The sequence below is a fragment of the Scylla paramamosain genome, chromosome 26, assembly GCF_035594125.1.
Source record: "Scylla paramamosain isolate STU-SP2022 chromosome 26, ASM3559412v1, whole genome shotgun sequence".
NCBI lineage: Eukaryota > Metazoa > Arthropoda > Malacostraca > Decapoda > Portunidae > Scylla > Scylla paramamosain.
Genome location: NC_087176.1, coordinates 8692501 through 8715000, shown reverse-complemented (window position 1 = coordinate 8715000; position 22500 = coordinate 8692501). Strand labels below are relative to the sequence as shown.

The 22500-nt window shown below is 39.4% G+C and overlaps 1 protein-coding gene across 4 annotated transcripts in view; it reads right to left on the bottom strand.

Annotated features, from left to right (window-relative positions):
- Window positions 1–22500, bottom strand: part of LOC135113692 (uncharacterized) — a 260876-nt gene that overhangs the window by 47644 nt on the left and 190732 nt on the right. For all 4 annotated transcript variants that reach the window (XR_010274935.1, XM_064029192.1, XM_064029193.1 and 1 more), the window contains exon 5: window positions 21448–21525. Coding sequence is in view for 3 of the 4 variants with exons in the window: in XM_064029192.1 (XP_063885262.1) it covers window positions 21448–21525 (78 nt within the window). In the remaining variant the exon portion in view is untranslated. The remainder of the gene's footprint in view (window positions 1–21447; window positions 21526–22500) is intronic.

Genomic DNA, 22500 nt, shown 5'->3' with positions numbered 1-22500 from the left:
GTTCTGGGGAGGAAATCCATCACGATCCGGTAGAATATTGTACCGTATCCGGAAACACTTCTGCACCGCATCTCCACTACATTCAAGAGGCTCCAGCTAAAGTGACACGAGTTTTTACGGGTGTTTTTTACGGTTACAGTAAAGATTAACAAGACTTCTACGTTATCAACAGAAGAAACACTCTTAAGAACTTGGCTAATCACCTCTGTGGACTTTGAAAATAGTCGTGGTGAGAGAGGAAGGCGTTTCAGAATACCGGCCAATATCTGGTGAAGCTGGCGTGTCTGCAGCATCCATCTCTCAACTCCTTGTCATCGCTCACCATCAATCACAGTTAGTTGGCAGTTCTCTACTTTGCCACCCTTGTACCGCCGCCTCCTTCTCTCCGCCTCCTGTCCCTTATTCCCGTCCGGCTCCTTCATCTCCCTTCCATTTATTTTCTCAGATGGATGTCCTCTGATACATCAAGTGGAGTTTCAGATATGTTATTATAAAAGACTCTTTACTTTTTTATTTTGCGTCTAATATTTCTTCTTAATGTTTTCACTTTCCTCTCTAAACTTTTGTGTCTATTTTTTTTTTTTTTTTTTCGTTTTTCATGGTGTCAATTTTCTTTTTTTTTTTCATGGTGTCTTCTCAATACTGCCTTCCCGTTTGGCTTTCTAATATTTTCTTTTCAACACTGACATTCTTTTAATATCTTTTTTAGCGCCTGCCTTTTCATTTCTAACGTATCTTCTTTCATTTAATTCCTAGTACGTAATATATTTTAACATTCTCCTTTCCTCTGTAACATCTCTTATCTTTCATTCAATTTTCTAGTATCTTTCTACAACCTGTCTCTCCTACCTAGTTATCATCTCCCTTACTCACTCCTACCATCACCATTTTTCTCCCAAAACACTCGACTTCCTTTTCTTGTTACATCCTCAACCACTTCTCCCCTCCTGTATATACTTCACCACCACACTTCCCTTCCCCCTTCTCTAGTGGTCCTCGCCTTCCTAACAAGCTAGAGATACCCTGGTCTTTTTTGTACCTCCCTTACACACGCCTTAGTCCCTTTCATTCCTGCACCTTTGCCTTGCGTCGCTTCCCTTCATTGTATCTCTAGGGACCCGCTCCTTTGCACTGCTCCAGCGTCTCTCATCTCTTTCAAACCAAGCTAATCCATGACGCGAGTAATGAAGATAAGGAGCAGCGTCTTGCTTACGTTTTCTTTACCTCGAGTGAATGACGTGGGTGAGTGAGCGAGTGACAGTTGGTTACGAGACGAGCGCATGGAATAGCTGTCACGGATAACTGGAAATACCTGCAGGTGAAAGGGAGGCGTGCAAGAATGTGTCGTGTTTACGTATCTGTCAATGGATAGCAAACAGGATGAAGCGTGTACTCGGAACTTGTGAATAATTGTATATATGTACCTTTGAAAGGGCAGGTGAGAAGAAAGCCCCATCAGAGGACTCCAAGCCGCGTCGTCAGGTAAACCAGGTGTCAGGCAGGGAGGGAGTGTGCTTAATTGGTCTGTCACATAAGTTTTGAGCGTCATTTGAACCCCACTGAGCTTGACAGGTAAAAGTGAACGCACAAGTCACCGTCACCACGCACGATTACTTCAGGTGCGGGAAGTGAGCGGACAGGGTGGGCGCCCCGGTGTGTGCTGCCAGGGAGTCACGATATGAAATCACTGGAGAGCTGCATTTAATTCTACATTTTTGTTAATCTTTTCCTTCTGTTAATCCTTTATTTCAGTTAATCGTTACAGTTAATCATTTATTTCAGTTAACACTTTATTTATGGAGCTTTCACGTATATTTAGTTGGAGTTACAAGTATTTCTAAGTATAATATGCACAATTTTCTCTGAGGCATGTTTAATTGGATTTATAATTATTTTTAGATTTAATATATTTTTTTCCCTTGATTTAAATGCAATTTTCTCTTGCATTTAATTTCGTACTGTATATCTCGTCCTCTCATCCGCACTTCATACTAAATGTTCTTTTTATGAGCTTTTCCGTTCAGCGACTTAAAAGTACAAATCTTTCTGACTCCAACATATTAACTTTCCGATTAAAACATTTATCCTCATCTCTTTTACACTTCACATTTTCACATTTTCTTTACTACTCTATATTTTAAGTTTCTACTTACGTGTACTGTCTTATACGAACAATATTACTCTATTTCTGAGTTTCCATATATGTGTACTGTCTTATACGAACAATATTTCTGAGTCTCAAGTGCAAGTTTACTTTACATGAAACGCAGAGAAGAGTTCAGAGGTTTCCATATATTCATACCTTCTATACGAACAGTGTTTCAGAGTCCAGAATACAAATTTACTCTATTGCTACATGAAACGCAAGAGAGGAGCACGACGCATACCATTAGGGAAGCCAAAAGATGGAAGGACTGAGGGATAAAGGATTATGTTACTAAAAACTAAAGAAAGAAGGAAAAAAAGAAAGAAAAAAGTAAACTGAAAAAAAACTGAAGGAAAAAAAATAAAATAAAGAAAAGAAAAGTGTCGATTCAAGCGTGTGTTCTCCCCACTCTTATTATTACTATCCACGTCAAGTATGAGATAAAAACTTAAACACATCGGGGACAATGACAAAAACACAGTCCTGCGCTTAATCATTGTCTGTTCTCGGCTGGACTCCCAATCAACAGACGGGACAAAAAAGAAAAGAAAAAGAGAAAAAAAAGAAAAGAGCACTTACCATTCATGTTACTCGTATTATCATCCACCTAAAGTACAAGAGATAAGAACCAAAACAAACTAGAGATAATGATGATGTGAAAAAAAAAAATCGCTTAACAGACTGGAGGGAAAAAAAAATCATGTACCATTTAAAAAACTTAATATATATGCAAATCATGTATTTATCCACGTATACAAACGCTTGAATACGTATATGCATATCAGAATCAGGCGCGTCGAGCAAAGCATGGCGATCTAATATAGAGAGAAGCGGCGCGGCACAATCCTCACATAAATAGATGCAACTTGAGCGTGTTTCCGCGACTTAACCCCTGAAGACCCTGGATCGCCCTCAGCTTTGCGCCTTCCATTCTCTAGCGGCGAGAGCTCCTTCCTATTTACTTATACGGGGAGTCTGAAGGGCGTGGCTTACCTGTGTGTGTGTGTGTGTGTGTGTGTGTGTGTGTGTGTGTGTGTGTGTGTGTGTGTGTGTGTGTGTGTGTTTCATCTAGTCTGTATTTTTGTGTTCAATAAAATTATATATAAAATCTGAATCTGTCTTGTGTGTAATAAACGTTAAAAGCACTAATAGACAGATAGATAGATAGATAGATAGATAGATAGATAGATAGATAGATAAATAGATAGATGCGAGAAAGTAATTAACCGTTTGACTACCACCTGATACACCTTTCCCTAATTACTAATCACCGTGAGACATCTTTACTTGTTCTACAGCCACGTCCAATCTTTGAACTGGTAAGAAATTGTAAAATGTATTCTTTCTCATCGCTAACTTTCTTGTAGATGCTTATAAAGACTTAACGCATTGCCTCCGGTGCTGCTAATTCTTCCGTGTTGCAATGAAAGGGTTAATGAGGGAAGGAAGGTACAGGAGTCGGAAGGGCGTGGCTTATAATGTACAATGTGTGTGTGTGTGTGTGTGTGTGTGTGTGTGTGTGTGTGTGTGTGTGTGTGTTTTTAAATTTCCTATCTGTGTATTCCACTGATAACACTTTACGGTTAATTGTTGCCAGATGAGTGATGTGTGAATATGAAAAAAAAAAAAAAAAGACAATCGTTCTTCATTATTATTACACGTACCGAGTATTTTTTAATGTTTTTTTTTTTGTCAATAACATAACTAACACTGTGTGGTTGTGGGAGAGAGAGTGGGAGGGGGAGGGGGAGAGGAGAGGGAAGGTATGACAAGGGCACGATATTAACACAGAAAACGATGTGAAGGATTTATAATGAAGAGAGACAGGAAGAAGGGAAGGTAGGGGAATCTGAAGGGCGTGGCTTGTGTGTGTGTGTGTGTGTGTGTGTGTGTGTGTGTGTGTGTGTGTGTGTGTGTGTGTGTGTGTGTGTGTGTGTGTGTGTGTGTGTGTGTGTGAAGGGTATGTCAAGGGCAGGGTGGTGACTCAGAGAAAACGAAGTGAGGGTTTTCTAAGGATCAACGACAAGAGGCAGGAGTTAAGGAAAAGGAGGAGGAGGAGGAGGAGGAGGAGGAGGAGGAGGAGGTGGATCAGGCTTTCCTTGAAACTTGGTGAGAGTGTGGGGTTCCAATAAGAGAAAAGAAGGGAAGTTGGATTAGCTTGGAGGAGGAGGAGGAGGAGGAGGAGGAGGAGGAGGAGGAGGAGGAGGAGGAGGAGGAGGAGGAGGAGGAGGAGGAGGAGGAGGAGGAGGAGGAGGAGGAAGACTAGAGGGGGTTACAGGATAAATAAATTTCATGTAAACGAGAAGGGAAGAGACAAAAGGGACCCGTTGAAGCTTCCCTCGAGTCACGGAGGCGGAGAGAGAGAGAGAGAGAGAGAGAGAGAGAGAGAGAGAGAGAGAGAGAGAGAGAGAGAGAGAGAGAGAGAGAGAGAGAGAGAGAGAGAGAGAGAGAGAGAGAGAGAGAGAGAGAGAGAATAACACACGTACACACAAACAAATCCGGAGTACTGAGGCTGTCCTGAGAGTAAGTTCAATCTAGCAATACCTTCTCACTTTTTCACCTTCATAAATCCAACAAACACCTTCACTTTATTCCTGGATATCACGTGACCAGAGAGCGGCAAAGAGCGGCGATCTCTCTCTCTCTCTCTTCCCCTTCAGAAGTAAAGATATACAATGAGAGTAGAGTAGCTGGACTGGCGGTTAAGTATGCTGTTCTAAGGTTTAACAGGCGGTGCTTCCAGGTTAGTACAAACTGATATGGGGAAGACGTCACTGGCTCAGGGTACGCACGGCTGTAAACGTTTTCTCCTCTTGACAAGGCTATTACCACTCGCAACATGTCTTCGTTCTTTTTTTTTTTATTGATTATCCACTACTTTTAAAACTACCCTTGAAAATACGAATGGCTTCCACTACAGGTAATTAAAAATCCACTGCAGCTAATTAAAAGAAGTTGAAAAGGTTTAGTTAGATCACTGGTTGAGTATTCATGAGTGTTTTGTCCGTTATGTCACTATCACTGGAATCATGAAATTACCCTTGAAAACACTGATAACTTCTACTGCAGCTGGTTAAAAGTTAAGAGGTTTAGATCATTAGTTGGAGATTCTTTATTTTATTTTTTTTTCATTGACCAAGAAGACCATTTGTTATATTATCACTGGAATCATGAAATCACCCTTGAAAACACCAATAACCTCCACCCACAATACCCAGTTGAAAATCGTTAAAAGTTTTGATAATTAGTTAGGTATTCTTTTTTTTTCTTTCATTGCTGATACAAAACCATCACTGGGATCACGAAAGCGACCTTTAAAGCATTAACAACTTCCATTACAGCTAGCTTGAAAAAATAACTTTTACATGAGGCGCTAAAATGTTGAAGAATATGGATCTTAACATCAGCCACCACTTTAGATAGATAGACAGAGATAGATAGATAGATAGATAGATAGATATATATAGATACAGACAGACAGACAGACAGACAGACAGACAGAGACAGAAAGACAGATAGATAGATGGATGGATAGATAGATAGATAGAAAGATAAAGACAAAAGTTTACATTTCAATTAACTTTGATCAACAATGTCAATTAAGTTGATGTATACAAAAAAAATAGTAAGAACTGTTTCAAATCCATTAACTATAGTCCAAATACGTAGGTACAAAAGCTTACAAGTACCAATAAAAGTTAAAGCCGGATAGAGTTTGTTTTTCCCCCGTCACTCTGTGCTTTAGAGACTCAAATGCCACGGTTAATATGATGAGTGAGTTAAGGTTAGAAATGTATTATGGTATTGATTAACTTGTCGTGTCATTATGGTTTATTTGTGGTCTTTGCATAGCTGATGTGCTAGTTCCTCGAGATCGTTGTTAAAAAATGTGATCGTGACGTGTGTGTGTGTGTGTGTGTGTGTGTGTGTGTGTGTGTGTGTGTGTGTGTGAGTGTGTGTGTGTGTGTGTGTGTGTGTGTGTGTGTTTGAAATTTCACAGAACAAAGAAGACAAAAGCAGAAAACGTACTCAAAAGAAAATCATGCAAAACCAACACACACACACACACACACACACACACACACACTGAGACACCACCCTCGTCTGTCTCCACACTAGTTTTTGTTAGTCTGCACGTCTGGTCCTGCTTGGCTGCCTCGTGCGTGCGGGAAATCTTATGAGAGGAAGTGGCTGGTGAGACAGTGCGCTAGCTAGATTTCCACTGGTGTAGGGTGTGAGAGACGGGTTACTAAGGGCGAAGGGAGTCAAGTTAGGGTGCTTAGGGTGAAGAGAGCATTAGATTTAGTTTCTGGCGTCGGAACAACGGGGTCATAAAAAAAGTTGTATGCTTTTTCATAGCTGGAGTGGAAGTAAAATATTTGGTTTCGTAAATGTACACTTACAAGCTGCATGTCAAACACGCGTCCTCTCAAGGCGGCTTTTGTAACGAGAGCTTGGGTGGGTAAAGTTTACGTTTTCGCTATATATATTTTTTTCCCTGAATGTCAAAAAATATATAAGGCTAGTATCATTTCTTATTATGGAATGTGGTTTGTGAAGCATCGTCGCCTTGTCTGTTAAGTTTATTTAGTAGTGCTCATAAGGTAGGTATTCTTGTCACAGATACGTTCAGAATATACAAGAATAGTATCAGTTCTTATTTGGAATGTGGTTTGTGGAGCATCATTGCCTTATCTAGTTAAGTTTATTTAGTAGTGCTCATAAGGTAGGTATTCTTGTTACAGGTACGTTCAAAATATACAAGGATAGTACCAGTTCTTATTTTGGAATGTGGTCTGTGGAGCATCGTTGTCTTATCTGGTTAAGTTTATTACAGCTCATAAGATTGGTATTCTCGTTACAGATACGTTCATATCGAAAATTTACAGCGATAGTGTCACTTCACATATTAGTATCAAAGTGGCTATTTATCTGTAACTTCCTTTCTAAAACAGCTTCTACTATTACTACTATTCACCAAACCTAACTTAACTACAACACCAGACAGTAACTCCCAAAACTATCTTTAGAGTGCGAAAGTTGGCATGATGAACAATATGAAGCTTGCTGTCTGATCATGTGTCGCGTCGGTAATGTTAGTATGCGTGGCTTGACGTGTGATAAAGGAGGATGAGGACGAGGAGGAGAAGAAGGCGCCTGTTCGTCAAGTTAAGCTGAACGCGGTATCGCAGAAAATTCCGACTCTTTAATCTTGTATCGTCAGTTTTATGGATGGTCCGACGCTCCCCTCACCTTCTCACCCCTCACTTCTCGGCCCCTCATCCCCTCAACCCCTCACCCCTCGAACCCTGACCCACTTGCTCCCTCACCTTCCTCACCCTTCCCTCTCTCATCCCCTCACTTCCAGGACCCACTCACCCCTCACCCCTTCACATCTTCAACACCCTCCCCCACTCACCATCTCAGCCACTCGCCCCCCCAAAAAGGCCATCAGAGGGCGCCCTTAACGTGTCCTCACTCTTCTTCACTCTTGCCCAACGGCGTCTCGGAAATTAAACTCCTGAAGGTGGTGTGTGTGTGTGTGTGTGTGTGTGTGTGTGTGTGTGTGTGTGTGTGTGTGTGTGTGTGTGTGTGTGTGTGTGTGTGTGTGTGTGTGTGTGTGTGTGTGTGTGTGTGTGTGTGTCCCTGCAGCAGACATAACACTTACAACTGTCGCATGTCCAAGAAAAAATAGATAGATAAATAAGACACCCTCTATATTTTTTTCTTTCACTCGTTTCATTTCCAATTTTATTTATTTATTTATTTTTTCTTCTCTGAAACTAAATTTTGTTAAGGCCATTTTGAGCCTATTTGGAATTTTGACCTTTTTTTTTTTACAATTTTATTAGTTATTTCTCCATTTTCATTGCTTACATTTTCCTTTATCATCTAATTAATTCTAAGTGCATTTGTTGCTAATACGTTAAATGACATGAAAATAAAAAGATAATACATGAAAATACCACTACAGAGAGAGAGAGAGAGAGAGAGAGAGAGAGAGAGAGAGAGAGAGAGAGAGAGAGAGAGAGAGAGAGAGAGAGAGAGAGAGCATGTTATTTAAAAAAGTAGTAACATCTATGCTTAAAAAAATATTGAAGTAAATTATTTTTTCCCTCGTCCAACATTTTCACGCAACGGGAATATCTGCAGGGATAACCAGCACAACATTTTTTCCGCGGCATTTTTGAGGGGACAGAAAATTAAAGAATGTTGTAATTCGAATCAGTAAAGCTTTTCACACCTTGCTTTTACTTTTACTTCTATTTTATACCAGACTTTTTTTTTTCTTCTTTTTCCATTCATTCTCCATATTTCCATTCATGCTTATTCGTTTCATTTCTTTTTTGGCGTTTTATCCTTTTTTTTTATTCGTACATTCATCCCTATTAATTTTTTTTCACTCATTTCTACCATTTTCTTTCTTTATTTGTAGGTTAATATATAATTACTCCTCTCACTTCAGTTTATTTATTCTCTTCACTCATTCTATCATATTTATATTTTGTCATATCTCTTTGCATTTATTCCTTTTATGCTTAATCACACTTTCTACTTATCTTCATTTCCTTTATTTATCTCTACATTCATAATTATTCCTCTCACTTCTATATATTTCTTCTCTTTACTTATTCTTTCATCATTACTTCTTGTCACATGTCTCCGTATTTATTCTATTTACCTGTACTTCCATAATCATTCCTTTCACCCTTATTCCCTCTCCTTGCGTGTACATTCATATTTACAATTTACCTGTATTACCTCCTTTTATTCCTTTCACTTCTACATATTTCTCCTCTTTACTATTTTTTTTTTTCATCATTATTATTTTGTCACACCTCTTTGTATTTTATTCTATTTACTTCCATAATCACTGACTCTTATTCTATCTCCTTACCTCTACATTCATACTTACAACACACCTGCATTAGTTTCTTTTATCCCTGCACTCACTGCCACTCCTATCAATTCTCTCTAACTCTTCCACTTACTGTACATTCATAATTACCACTCACTTATCGAAACGTGGCAAATTGGAACGAACACTCAACCAGTAACACTAGAAAGGCAAACAGGTGATGTATTCTATTAATTATTACTACACAGATATCAAAGGGCAGGTGGGAACTCAAAGCAACGAGAGGCACTGCTGGTCACTCACGTCCTCACTGGCAACAAAAGTAATCAGTGTTTTTTCCCCGTTGGTGTAAATCACAGTAAGAATATTATTTGTTATTTATTCCTCAATGTGAGTTCTCGGTAAGGCTGGTGTGTGTGTGTGTGTGTGTGTGTGTGTGTGTGTGTGTGTGTGTGTGTGTGTGTGTGTTGTGTGTGTGTGTGTGTGTGTGTGTGTGTGTGTGTGTGTGTGTGTGTGTGTGTGTGTGTGTGTGTGTGTGTGTGTGTGTGTGTGTGTGTGTGTGTGTGTGTGTGTGTGTGTGTGTGTGTGTGTGTGTGTGTGTGTGTGTGTGGTGTGTGTGTGTGTGTGTGTGTGTGTGTGTGTGTGTGTGTGTGTGTGTGTGTGTGTGTGTGTGTGTGTGTGTGTGTGTGTGTGTGTGTGTGTGTGTGTGTGTGTGTGTGTGTGTGTGTGTGTGTGTGTGTGTGTGTGTGTGTGTGTGTGTGTGTGTGTGTGTGTGTGTGTGTGTGTGTGTGTGTGTGTGTGTGTGTGTGTGTGTGTGTGTGTGGTGTGTGTGTGTGTGTGTGTGTGTGTGTGTGTGTGTGTGTGTGTGTGTGTGTGTGTGTGTGTGTGTGTGTGTGTGTGTGTGTGTGTGTGTGTGTGTGTGTGTGTGTGTGTGTGTGGTGTGTGTGTGTGTGTGTGTGTGGTGTGTGTGTGTGTGTGTGTGTGTGTGTGTGTGTGTGTGTGTGTGTGTGTGTGTGTGTGTGTGTGTGTGTGTGTGTGTGTGTGTGTGTGTGTGTGTGTGTGTGTGTGTGTGTGTGTGTGTGTGTGTGTGTGTGTGTGTGTGTGTGTGTGTGTGTGTGTGTGTGTGTGTGTGTGTGTGTGTGTGTGTGTGTGTGTGTGTGTGTGTGTGTGTGTGTGTGTGTGTGTGTGTGTGTGTGTGTGTGTGTGTGTGTGTGTGTGTGTGTGTGTGTGTGTGTGTGTGTGTGTGTGTGTGTGTGTGTGTGTGTGTGTGTGTGTGTGTGTGTGTGTGTGTGTGTGTGTGTGTGTGTGTGTGTGTGTGTGTGTGTGTGTGTGTGTGTGTGTGTGTGTGTGTGTGTGTGTGTGTGTGTGTGTGTGTGTGTGTGTGTGTGTGTGTGTGTGTGTTGTCACTTGAATTATCACGTTTTTCTTTATTTTATTTATTTATTATTTTCATTTATTTATTTATTTATTTTTTGCACTATATAATTTGGTTAGCATGTGATTCAACTGTAAAAAAATACATTCTGTGTGTGTGTGTGTGTGTGTGTGTGTGTGGTGTGTGTGTGTGTGTGTGTGTGTGTGTGTGTGTGTGTGTGTGTAGTATGTATGCATGTATGCGTGTGTATGGAGGCACGTGAGCGTTGTATAGTCTCACTTCCTCTCCTTACATCCCTCCTCTTTCTCCCTCCTTCCCTCCTCTCCATCTCTCCTTTCCTCCTCTGCATTTCTCGTTCCCTCCATCCCTCCATCCGTCCCTTCTCGCTTTATCCACACGCCTGTTAGCCCACCACCACCACCAGCACCGCCACCACCACTATCACCACCACTGTCTCCCTCTTCCCTGTAACACGCACATCCATTTTTAGAAGCGCGGGACGTGGACGAGATGGTTAACGTGGGACGTGAGGCAGACTGAGGGAAAGGTGAACATGAGGGCTAAGGCACTGGACGCGTCGAGACTAAAAGAGGAGGCGTGCAAGAAGAGGAAGGAGAAACATGAGGGAACTGGGTGTGTATATACAAAGGGAGGAACAAAAAAGGAGGTACGTTGTGGAAGAGAATGAGGAATGAATGAAGAGAGAAGGGAGAGGAATGAAAGGATGTGAGAGAAAGGAGGGATCTGTGAGGGAATGAGGAGGAGAAATTCGTGGATAATAAAATGCTACGTTAAAAAAAAAAAAAAAGTGACAGAATGAAGGAAGAGAAAGACCGTGAGGGAAATGAGGAGAGAGAAGATGAATAAATAGCAGGCAAGACTGAAACGGAATGGAAAGGTGAGAGGAAAATATGAACGAAGAAGCAAAAGAAAAGCAAACAAGAAAGATAAGGATGAAAATGATGAAAATAATGAATAAAATAAGAAAAAAAACAAAAGGAAACAAAACAAAGATATAGAAGACAACAAGAGACAAACATGTAATAAAAAATAAAAAGACGGACGTGAGAGAGAGAGAGAGAGAGAGAGAGAGAGAGAGAGAGAGAGAGAGAGAGAGAGAGAGAGAGAGAGAGAGAGAGAGAGAGAGAGAGAGAGAGAGAGAGAGAGAGAGAGAAATAACAAGAGCATCGTTTCCTTGCATGAGACAATGAAGAGGGCGAAGGAAGAGCTATTTCCTGAACCCCGCCCCAGGAATGACAGAGGCACGAGGCAGCCAAGCATCGTGTTTATGGGAAAGGCAACGACTTCAGACAATAAATCCATCTATAAAGGGGAGGGACACACACAGACAGAGATAAAGAGCAGTCAGTCCAGAATATACAAGTGGGGATCGGGTAGCACATATAGAGTATTCAATTGTCTATATGAGGAAGTTGAAATAGCGTAAGATCAAATTAGGTTAGAGAGATACATAAAGTTAGCAGGTATATGGTAAAGAGTGATAGAAAAATGTGAATTAAAATGATTAGAGGCAGAAACATCGAAATGAGGTCAGAGACAGATATAAAGGTCAGAAGTTGATCTAAAGAGAAAGATGAGAACTTTAAACGATAATTAGAAGAAAAATCAACTTTACACAGATATAAAGGCCAGAAAGGGGCCTAAAAAGAAAAAAAAAAGAAAACGAAAAGTATGAGAAATATGAAAATTAGACAAATATGGAGATCAGAAGTAAATCTACAAACAAAAAACAAAGCAACATCAACTAAAACAAATAAGTAGAAACAAAAAGCAATATCGCAGCATTAAACAGTCACTTAATAAACCAATGGCGATCTTACCTATTGCATCTGTTACTGCTAATGAACAGTAATTCTTGAACTCTCCAACTACCACACCCTATCCTCGAGAAACTGTGTCACTCTACGTTCATTCCCCTTCACAGGTACTCTCACTTACAGGCAACACTTACAGGCAAATAGGTCACGTAAATCCGCGTTTGAAGGATACGAGAGAGAGAGAGAGAGAGAGTGTATGTATATGTCTGTGCGCAGTCTATGAAACATACTCTCTCACACACACACACAAGACCCAGAGCAGCAGCGCAGGGTAGCAATATACAGGCTTCCCTCTTCCCTGCGACAGTTCGTATTCCCGTGGGGCGTTACGGAGAATCTACGCCTCCATTACTGTATCATCCCCGCTACATAAAAGACAAGGGAATTAATATTTATGGTGGGAAAATGGCCACTCTCACTCCATACTTCAGTTCATATTTGTATTCTGGCTGGGAGAGGCTGAGAGAGGCTGGGCAAGGGAGAGGGTGGGAGAAAGAGAGAGACAGGGGCTATTATCGTAAGCTGTATGGCGGGAAGAGAAGAGAGGGCTGGGAGATGAGGGTCTAGACGGGAGAAATGAAGCTGGACGGGAGGAATGGAGAGACAGGAGGAGATAAGGAGAGCAAGAGGGTGTGAAATGAGATGTTTTGTCGTTAAATGTTAGATGTGTTAATTGTTACTACAACATTATGAGCGGGGAAAAGAGATAGGAAGGAAAAAAAAAGGAAAGAAAAGTTCGCAGGAGAGAAAAATGTGAAGGGATACAGACAAAAATATAGGAATTTGTAGCAGAGAACAGAAAAAAAAAAGATGAACAAAGAGAAATGGAAAAGAATAACAGTTTGTAGGAGAGAATAGCAAGTAAAGAAGTGCAAGGGAAAAATAGCAGAAGGGAGAGAAATATAAAAAAAAAGCAAATTTACGTCATACATATCATTAGAGGAGGACGAAAAAGGAAAGGAAAAAATAGAAGAAAAAAAAGTGAAAGTAAAAGAGCAAAAAAAAAAAAACTTCATGAGTATCATTATGGGAAAATGAAAATACAGAAAAAAAGTAAAAACAATGAAGGGAGACAAGAATCTTGATGGAAAAGACAAAGACTTATGAAATGAAAAACGAAGAGAAACCAGAGAAATGACAAAATATTCTACACACTTCATACACATCACTAACCTACAAGCGATACAAATACAAAAATACACGAAAAACAAGAAATACAAGCAACGACATCAGAACCTTCAGGCAGAGCAGAGGGAAGAGAGAGAGAGACACTTGGGGAAGAAAGTGCTGCATGTTATTGATATAAACGACACGGGGCAACGAGAAGATGGGATGAAATAAAGAGAAAATATTACTGTGAGGGAAGGACAGCTACCTGGAGGCCGTGTGGAAAGTTTACAGTGAACCAGAAGGCCTAAATGGTATGGAAACTTGATACTTTAGTGATGAAAGAGGAGGAAACGAGCAATGCGAGGATGCAAAGTGGTAAAAACAGATGATAATGGAAAGGATGAAGGTACGAGGGAATATGTTACCCCGTGGATAAAAGGTGATAGAACAATACGTGATAAAAGACGATTAAAGGTAGAGAACAGAAACACAATGGGATAAAAAGAGAGCGTGTAAATTTGAAAGATCGAAAACCAGTTGGTAAAAGGTGATAGAACAACAGGTGATAAAAGGCAATAAGAGATAGTGAAAAGAGATGCAGTGGAATAAAAGGAGGCGAGCTAAGTTGATAGAAAGATAGAAAACAATGGAATGGTGAAAAAGAAAGGAAGAGATCGGAAAAGGAAAATAAGTGAAACCTTGGATTAGAGCGGAGAAAGTGAACAGAGATACAAGGAATGAAAAAGTGACCGTTTAAAGTTGATAGAAAGATAGAAAACAATGGAATGGGTAACATAAAGATATAGATCAGAAGAGGGAAATAAGTGAAACCCAAAATATATATAGCAAAGACACGAATGAATAGAGAGGAAAATTTTGGAATTGAAACAACATGGAACACTCAGAGAACAAAGAAAAAAGTAATGAGGACGAGGTAAAATGAAGAATCTTTAGAGCAAAACAGAAATAAAGGCAAGAAAAACAAAAGTGAATGAAACAAAACACGAAAAAATATTGCACCTACTTACAAAAATAAAACAAAATAAAGTAATCGCTCAAAACGAAAAAAAAAAAAGATACGAAGACGAAGTAAAATGAAGAATCTTTAAAGCAAAACAAAAATAAAGACAAGAAAAACGAAAGTGAATATAAACAAAACGAAAAAAAAATGCACCTACATACAAAAATAAAACAAAATAAAGAAAAGACAGAATACACACAAAAAAAGGGGAAAAAAACCGACACTACCATTAAAAACCATAAATAACAAGCAGATACCAAAGCGAAAGTGAATACAAACAAAACGAAAAAAAATGCACCTACATACAAAAATAAAACAAAATAAAGAAAACAAGACAAAATACACACAAAAAAAAGGGGGAAAAAACCGACACTACCAATAAAAACCATAAATAACAAGCAGATACCAAAGACAAGAGCGTATAGGGAACAAAAACAAAAACCTCGCAAACTCGTACCATAACGGCGCCTTGGGGAATAAAAAAAGAGAAAAAAAGAAAAAGGACCTGAACGAGAATACAAAATAGCTTTCCGCCAACACAGACGTCCACCTTTATTCCGCCATATTGAGCAACTCCAGCACTGAAGGCCAATTTGTCTTCAGTGACTTCCAGAACCTACAGACCTCTGCCCAAAAGGTTCTGAGAAGATTCATGTTTTCCTCACCATTTCTTTATTTTTTTTCTTCGGATACTCAAAGGCTTATCTTCCTAAACAATCTGGGCTATTCTGTGTTTTTCAAAGAGCACTTATGGTTAGTTGGGATATCATAAATGTGTGTGTTTTTTTTATTATTATTATTATGATGTCATACTAATACTAGAATCATGAAGACATCCTTGAAAACACCTAATTAGATCTTTTGTAGCCCGTTAAAAGTGAGTCAAAATGGAATAATTTCAATAATGGAGACTTATGGGGGATTGATGGAATGATTGGGAGAGAGAGAGAGAAAAAAAAAAAGGTGGGGGGGGGGGGGAAAGACGAAGAAATTGATGGGGATATAAATGCAGGATATGTTACTGTTAGTTTATGAGGGCAAGGACGGTGCCTCCTAAAGGACTTTGATTTGGCATTTGGGGACCGTTACCCTGAGTGGATGCCCTTCCTACCCTCGGACCGTGAAGGATTCAAACCGATGCGCCTCAAGAGCCCTCGGCCCCCAAAGCGCGCGCGTTTCCACTATATCACCGATGTAAGGCATTTCTCAACGTATCACCAAAATCATGAAAAGACTGGAAAATCCGATGACTTTCACTAGATCCTGTTTAAAGAAAGAAGCCTTTTCAAATCTATGACTAGAATCCCAAAAACACTCTTGAATATTCCAAGACCTTCTAACGGATGCTATTAATAATAATTCTTTTAAAATTATCACTGAAATCATTAAAGGAAAAAAAAACACTTTTGAGGATCCCCAACATTTCCACCGGGTTAATAAAAGGAATCTCTAAAAGCTATAACTAAAATCATAAAAAAACACACTTCGTCAACCTAATAACTTCCACTAGAGCCTATAAGAGTAAATATCCTTGCAAAACTACCATAGAATAGAACAGAACCATGACTTTTCCTCCTTTTTGTTTCCCTTAGCCAGTGACACTCATGCATAAAAAAAAAATAATAATAATAATAAAAACACCTTTGAACACCCCAACGACTTCCACAAGACTAAATCAAGTCAAAAGTAGGAGAGATAAGACGACGAATACGAACGAATACGACGAATACGAACAAATAACAACAATACAATCCTGCCTCGTCCTCTTGTTGCTCTCACCTATTACACACGCGTGGCTTTTTCCAAATCACGGCCGCAGCAACACGAAGCCCATAAAAGATCTACATAAAAGGAGCATCAAGGATATTTATGAGCGCGCCTTCCCGGTCGACGCCTCTATTCACCGTGACACAAGATTTATTTATAGTAAGGGACGTCTTAGCAGGAGGAGTAGGTGGAGGATCAGGTAGAAGAGCTGCGAGGCGTGTCTGTGCTGTCACTCTACATTTCAATCACTGGGAACGTAAATCTATGGTTTCTTCTACCTTATGGAGTCTTGTATTTTATAGATTTTATTAATGTTCCAGTACTAGTATTGTGAGTGTTTCTTTACTATCATTAGTATTCATATTTCGTAATCTCAGTGTAGTTTTGTCTACCAACCAATATGTGGTAGAACTAAATAAACGAATTTTAAATATACTGGGGTGTTAAAAAGGGTTCGATTAGAATTTTGTTAGGTTTCTGTTATCTATCTGAAACAGTTCCTTACCTTTTTTAAATAGTAAGAGCAAAAATAGGCTCAATTAGATATTGTTAAGTTTGTTATCTATTTGAAACAGTTCCTTACCTTTCTAAATAGTGAGTTTTATTTATAATCGACTCGAGGCTGATGAGGTACAGTAATTTCATATCGGACTAATTTTTCTGAAGCGTTCTTTACATACAAGTACAATCACTGCCAAAACCTCACATTCCAGTCTTACCTTCACTGAGCTTAGTGTTTCTCTGAATGTTACGTCCCTCTGGGTGTGTTGATAATCTGTTGACAATCTCACTACGATCCTGTCAGCTAAGAGGGATTCGGCGATCAGAGGACTAAGCACTGAGGAAAGACGCAAAACACAGTGGAGGTGAGCGTACTGGTTAACCTGACGTCTGACCCTCACTGTACCTATCACCTTTACACGCAGCATTAATAGACACTCCTTGCTTACACCTGTTGAATCTTTCCTATGAGCACCTTCCCACACACACACACACACACAAACACACACACACACACACACACACACACACACACACACACACACACACAAGCAACCCCCTAAAAGAAAGATATACCAACAGAAAACGAACCAAAATCACCCTCTTTGTATATTTTAGGAGCTGAAGACCGAGACGGGCGGAAAAGAACTAATTACTGGACCTTCCCTGAAGATGAATAGGTCTTAAAACTCACGGTACACGCTTAAAACACCATTATTTTGGGCTCTACACAAGCTGAGAGGGTACCTGTTTCTAAAGCAGGAGGATAAGAAGGAATATTTTCTATACTCTACTTCAGTTTTGGTTTACGTAAGAGGAGAGGTAAGAAAGATGAGTGTATTGGTTCGTACTTATATCTGCCATCTTTATCTCAAAGCGCCCAAAAACATTTCTATTTTGGAATCTTCACAATCGAAGAGACTTGTAGCTTTCAAAGGAAGAGGATACAAAGAAGAGGAAAAGAGCGAATGTGGGATGAAGAGTCTAAACGCCGAAAACATCATCTTTTGAACTCTATACGCTTAGTACAGATCTAGCTTACGTAAGAGAAAGAATAACAAGAACAAGAACTGTCTCGAACCCGTACTCGTATCTTCCAATCTCTCTCAAAGCACAAAGAAAAAAGAAAAAAAAGAAAAACATTATTTTGGACTCTATACAAACGCAGAGAGTTTTCAAAGGAATAGAATGCAAGAAGGCTTAGTGCAGATCTAGTCTACGTCACAGAAAGAATAACAAGGATAGGAACCGTTTCGAACCCGTGCTCGTATAAGAACATAAGAAATAAGGAAAGCTGCAAGAAGCGACCAGGCTTACACGTGGCAGACCCTGTATGAAATATACCAACCTATTTCCATCTATTATCCCCATCCATAAACTTGTCTAATCTTCTCTTAAAGCTCTCTAGTGTCCTAGCACTAACAATATGATTACTGAGTCCGTTCCACTCATCTACCACTCTATTTGAGAACCATCTTCCTATCTCTCTCAAAACACTCAAAGCACAATTAATTTGGACTCTATAAAAACAACCAGAGTTATATTTTCTTTTAATTGTGAGGATAAGAAGGAGAGCTAAGAGTAAAATAAGACCTTTCGACACTCAAATCATCTTTTCTACACGCATCCCCAGTTCTAGTCTACGTCAGGCAAGTAGAAGTAAGCTGGAACGTCCCCAAAACCGTACTCTCGCATCTTTCTTCCATCTTTCTCTATCTCTTGCAATGATCAAGTGTTCCGAGTCCTGAAATACGTCATGCGCGCGGGGCCGGAGTCTGGCATCAACTTTTGGGAAGAGTCGTGGCTGCAACGTGAAGAGCGTCAGGATTTGCAAGTCAATAGTTGGCCCTGCTAGTGTCTTATGGGACTTTGAGACGTATTAAACCAAGCATAGACGCGAAAAGTTTGGACAGCCGGAGTGGTGTTGCTGGTGAAATGTGCTTGCTTCCTGGCTGGCTCTCTCTCTCTCTCTCTCTCTCTCTCTCTCTCTCTCTCTCTCTCTCTCTCTCTCTCTCTCTCTCTCTCTCGTTTTTTTGTATTCATAAGTCAATTATTAATCAGTTTTTCGTGTTGTGACGAGAGAGAGAGAGAGAGAGAGAGAGAGAGAGAGAGAGAGAGAGAGAGAGAGAGAGAGAGAGAGAGAGAGAGAGAGAGAGAGAGAGAGAGAGAGAGAGAGAGAGAGAGAGAAATACATAAATGCATATATACACAAACACATACATACATACATACATATGGACAAACAGAAAGAGACAGACCGACAGACAGACAGACAGACAGACAGACAGACAGACAGACAGACACACTGAGAAAGACGAGGAAGGAAAACTGTAAACATGAAGGAGGTTTGCAGTCCTTCCCCCCTTTTCTTTTCCCCCCTTTTTCTTTTCCCCCCAATTCCTCGTGGTGATCATTTTTCCCGTGTGTTTCTTCCCTCGCTCTCCTCCGCTGCCTATAAGCTGAAAGCCTCTGATGGGACTCTATCGAGGTCAATCTTGGGAGAAATTTCATTCAACACTCCGGTAAAAGCTGTAATCACCTGGAAAACTTCGGAAAATAACCAGGGCAGGGAAACTTTTCTCTTCACGTGTCCATTTATTTAAAGGTGAATGCGTAAAGAGTTTGTATTGCAATGAGTTCGGATGATGTAAACAATAACCTAACCTAACCTAAGTCAACCTCACTCTGTCTAACGTAATCTAACAAAACCTAATCTAACAAAACCTAACCTAACTTAACCTAAGCCAACCTCACCCATTCTAACGTAATCTAATCTAATCTAACAGAACCTAACATAACCTAACCTTAATATAACCTAATATAACTTAACCTAACCTAACCAAACCTAACTTAACCTAGCCAAACCTAACCTAACTTAACCAAGCCAAACCTAACTTAACCTAGCCAAACCTAACTTAACCTAGCCAAACCTAACCTAACCTAGCCAACCTAACCTAACTTAACCTAACCTAACCTAACCTAACCAAACCTAACTTAACCTGACCAAATCTAACTTAACTTAACCTGACCAAACCCTAACCTAACTTAACCTAGCCAAACCTAACTTAACCAAAGCTAACCTAACCAAACCAAACCTAACCACGTGGAAACTTGTAATAAACTCGTACAATGTCAAAAATACCTCGTGATTAACATTTATGGTTGTACTTAATTATGTATACAGAGATGATTAGCAGTATTTAATGGTCCTAATTATATTTAATGATGTACATGTAAATAGCTATGCGTGTTTAATATGTTGTTGCGTTTTTAGTATTTATGATAATTCGTGTTTTTTTTTTTTTATATGACTAGTTATATTTAATCATGTATGTGTGGAAAAAGTGTTCGCATTCAGTAATTACTCTAAATATATTGTTAGTTACAATACCTAATTAACTTTTTAGGTTTTTTTTGCGTCACTAACAAAATTTTAGCTGGAAGGAAATTTTTCACTTATTTTTTCGCTAATTTCAAAAGGAAACGATTCATTATTTTACAACTTCCGTGTCAAGGCCGTAAAAATAAAGCTTTTAGGATTTACAAACAGACCAAATGTATGCTCTCTCTCTCTCTCTCTCTCTCTCTCTCTCTCTCTCTCTCTCTCTCTCTCTCTCTCTCTCTCTCTCTCTCTCATTCGGTCGACTTAACTCCCAGAGGCTAATCAGACTGAGCTGACGACCAAGGAGGAGGAGGAGGAGGAGGAGGAGGAGGAGGAGGAGGAGGAGGAGGAGGAGGAGTAATAATAATAATAATAATAATAATAATAATAATAATAATAATAATAATAATATAATAGATAAGAACAAGAGCAGCAACAACAACAACAACAACAACAAGAAAAGTAGCGGAAGAAGAAGAAGAAGAAGAAGAAGAAGAAGAAGAAGAAGAAGAAGAAGAAGAAGAAGAAGAAGAAGAAGAAGAAGAAGAAGAAGAAGAAGAAGAAGAAGAAGAAGAAGAAGAAGAAGAAGAAGAAGAAGAAGAAGAAGAAGAAGAAGAAGAAGAAGAAGAAGAAGAAGAAGAAGAAGAAGAAGAAGAAGAAGAAGAAGAAGAAGAAGAAGAAGAAGAAGAAGAAGAAGAAGAAGAAGAAGAAGAAGAAGAAGAAGAAGAAGAAGAAGAAGAAGAAGAAGAAGAAGAAGAAGAAGAAGAAGAAGAAGAAGAAGAAGAAGAAGAAGAAGAAGAAGAAGAAGAAGAAGAAGAAGAAGAAGAAGAAGAAGAAGAAGAAGAAGAAGAAGAAGAAGAAGAAGAAGAAGAAGAAGAAGAAGAAGAAGAAGAAGAAGAAGAAGAAGAAGAAGAAGAAGAAGAAGAAGAAGAAGAAGAAGAAGAAGAAGAAGAAGAAGAAGAAGAAGAAGAAGAAGAAGAAGAAGAAGAAGAAGAAGAAGAAGAAGAAGAAGAAGAAGAAGAAGAAGAAGAAGAAGAAGAAGAAGAAGAAGAAGAAGAAGAAGAAGAAGAAGAAGAAGAAGAAGAAGAAGAAGAAGAAGAAGAAGAAGAAGAAGAAGAAGAAGAAGAAGAAGAAGAAGAAGAAGAAGAAGAAGAAGAAGAAGAAGAAGAAGAAGAAGAAGAAGAAGAAGAAGAAGAAGAAGAAGAAGAAGAAGAAGAAGAAGAAGAAGAAGAAGAAGATGAAGATGAAGATGAAGATGATGATGATGAGGAAGTTATCTACAAGACAAAACAAACATACGAACTAAAGAAGAAAACATTATAGAATAAGAAAAAAATACGAAAAGAAGAAGAAAATAAATAAAAAAATAATAAAAAAAAATTGAGATGAAAACAACAACACACAACATAAATTAAAAGTTTCAACACATGAATATATTTTATACTCACAGACTCCAGGCCTCTGCAGTCCCATCCAGCATCCCTGCGTGGCACCGACCTGCAGCCTCTGGGGAGCGAGTCTTTCTCCTGCGGGATTACAGACACGTGTTTACGAGAGGAGAGCAGCCCGTGTTTGTTGGCGGCATTCATAAGGCATCTGTTTTCTGTTGCTGGGATGAGGGTACAGGCATGGAGAAGGCTTATGTGTATGTGCGTGTGTGTGTGTGTGTGTGTGTGTGTGTGTGTGTGTGTGTGTGTGTGTGTGTGTGTGTGTGTGTGTGTGTGTGTGTGTGTGTGTGTGTGTGTGTGTGTGTGTGTGTGTGGTATTTTTTTGTTTTTTGTGTTTTTTGTCTTGCGGGGCGTGTATGAGGAGTGAATTGAGGGTAAAGGCTTATAAGTGTTTTTGTGCAAGTCTGTGTGGGTTTAGTGTTTGTCTTTTCCCAAGCATATCAAGTGTTTTTGTATGGATTTGTGCGTTCTATGGTATTCTTTTCTGTTTTTGTTGTTGTTGTTGTTGTTGTGGAGGATGATGCGGTTAAGTGTATGAGGAAGGGTGCTTCTCTGTGTGAGAGAGAGAGAGAGAGAGAGAGAGAGAGAGAGAGAGAGAGAGAGAGAGAGAGAGAGAGAGAGAGAGAGAGAGAGAGAGAGACAGACAGACAGACAGACAGACAGACAGACAGACAGACAGACAGACAGAGAGAGACATACATACATACATACATACATACATACATACATACATACATACATACATACATACATACATACATACATACATACATACATACATACATACATACATACATACATACATACATACATACATACATACATACATACATACATACATACATACATACATACATACATACATACATACATACATACATACATACATACATACATACATACATACATACAGACAGACAGACAGACAGACAGACAGACAGACAGACAGACAGACAGACAGACAGACAGACAGACAGACAGACAGACAGACAGAAGTAACCGCATCTATACAGCCTTAAAAAAAAATCATATTAGCAAAACAAGCAAAATCAC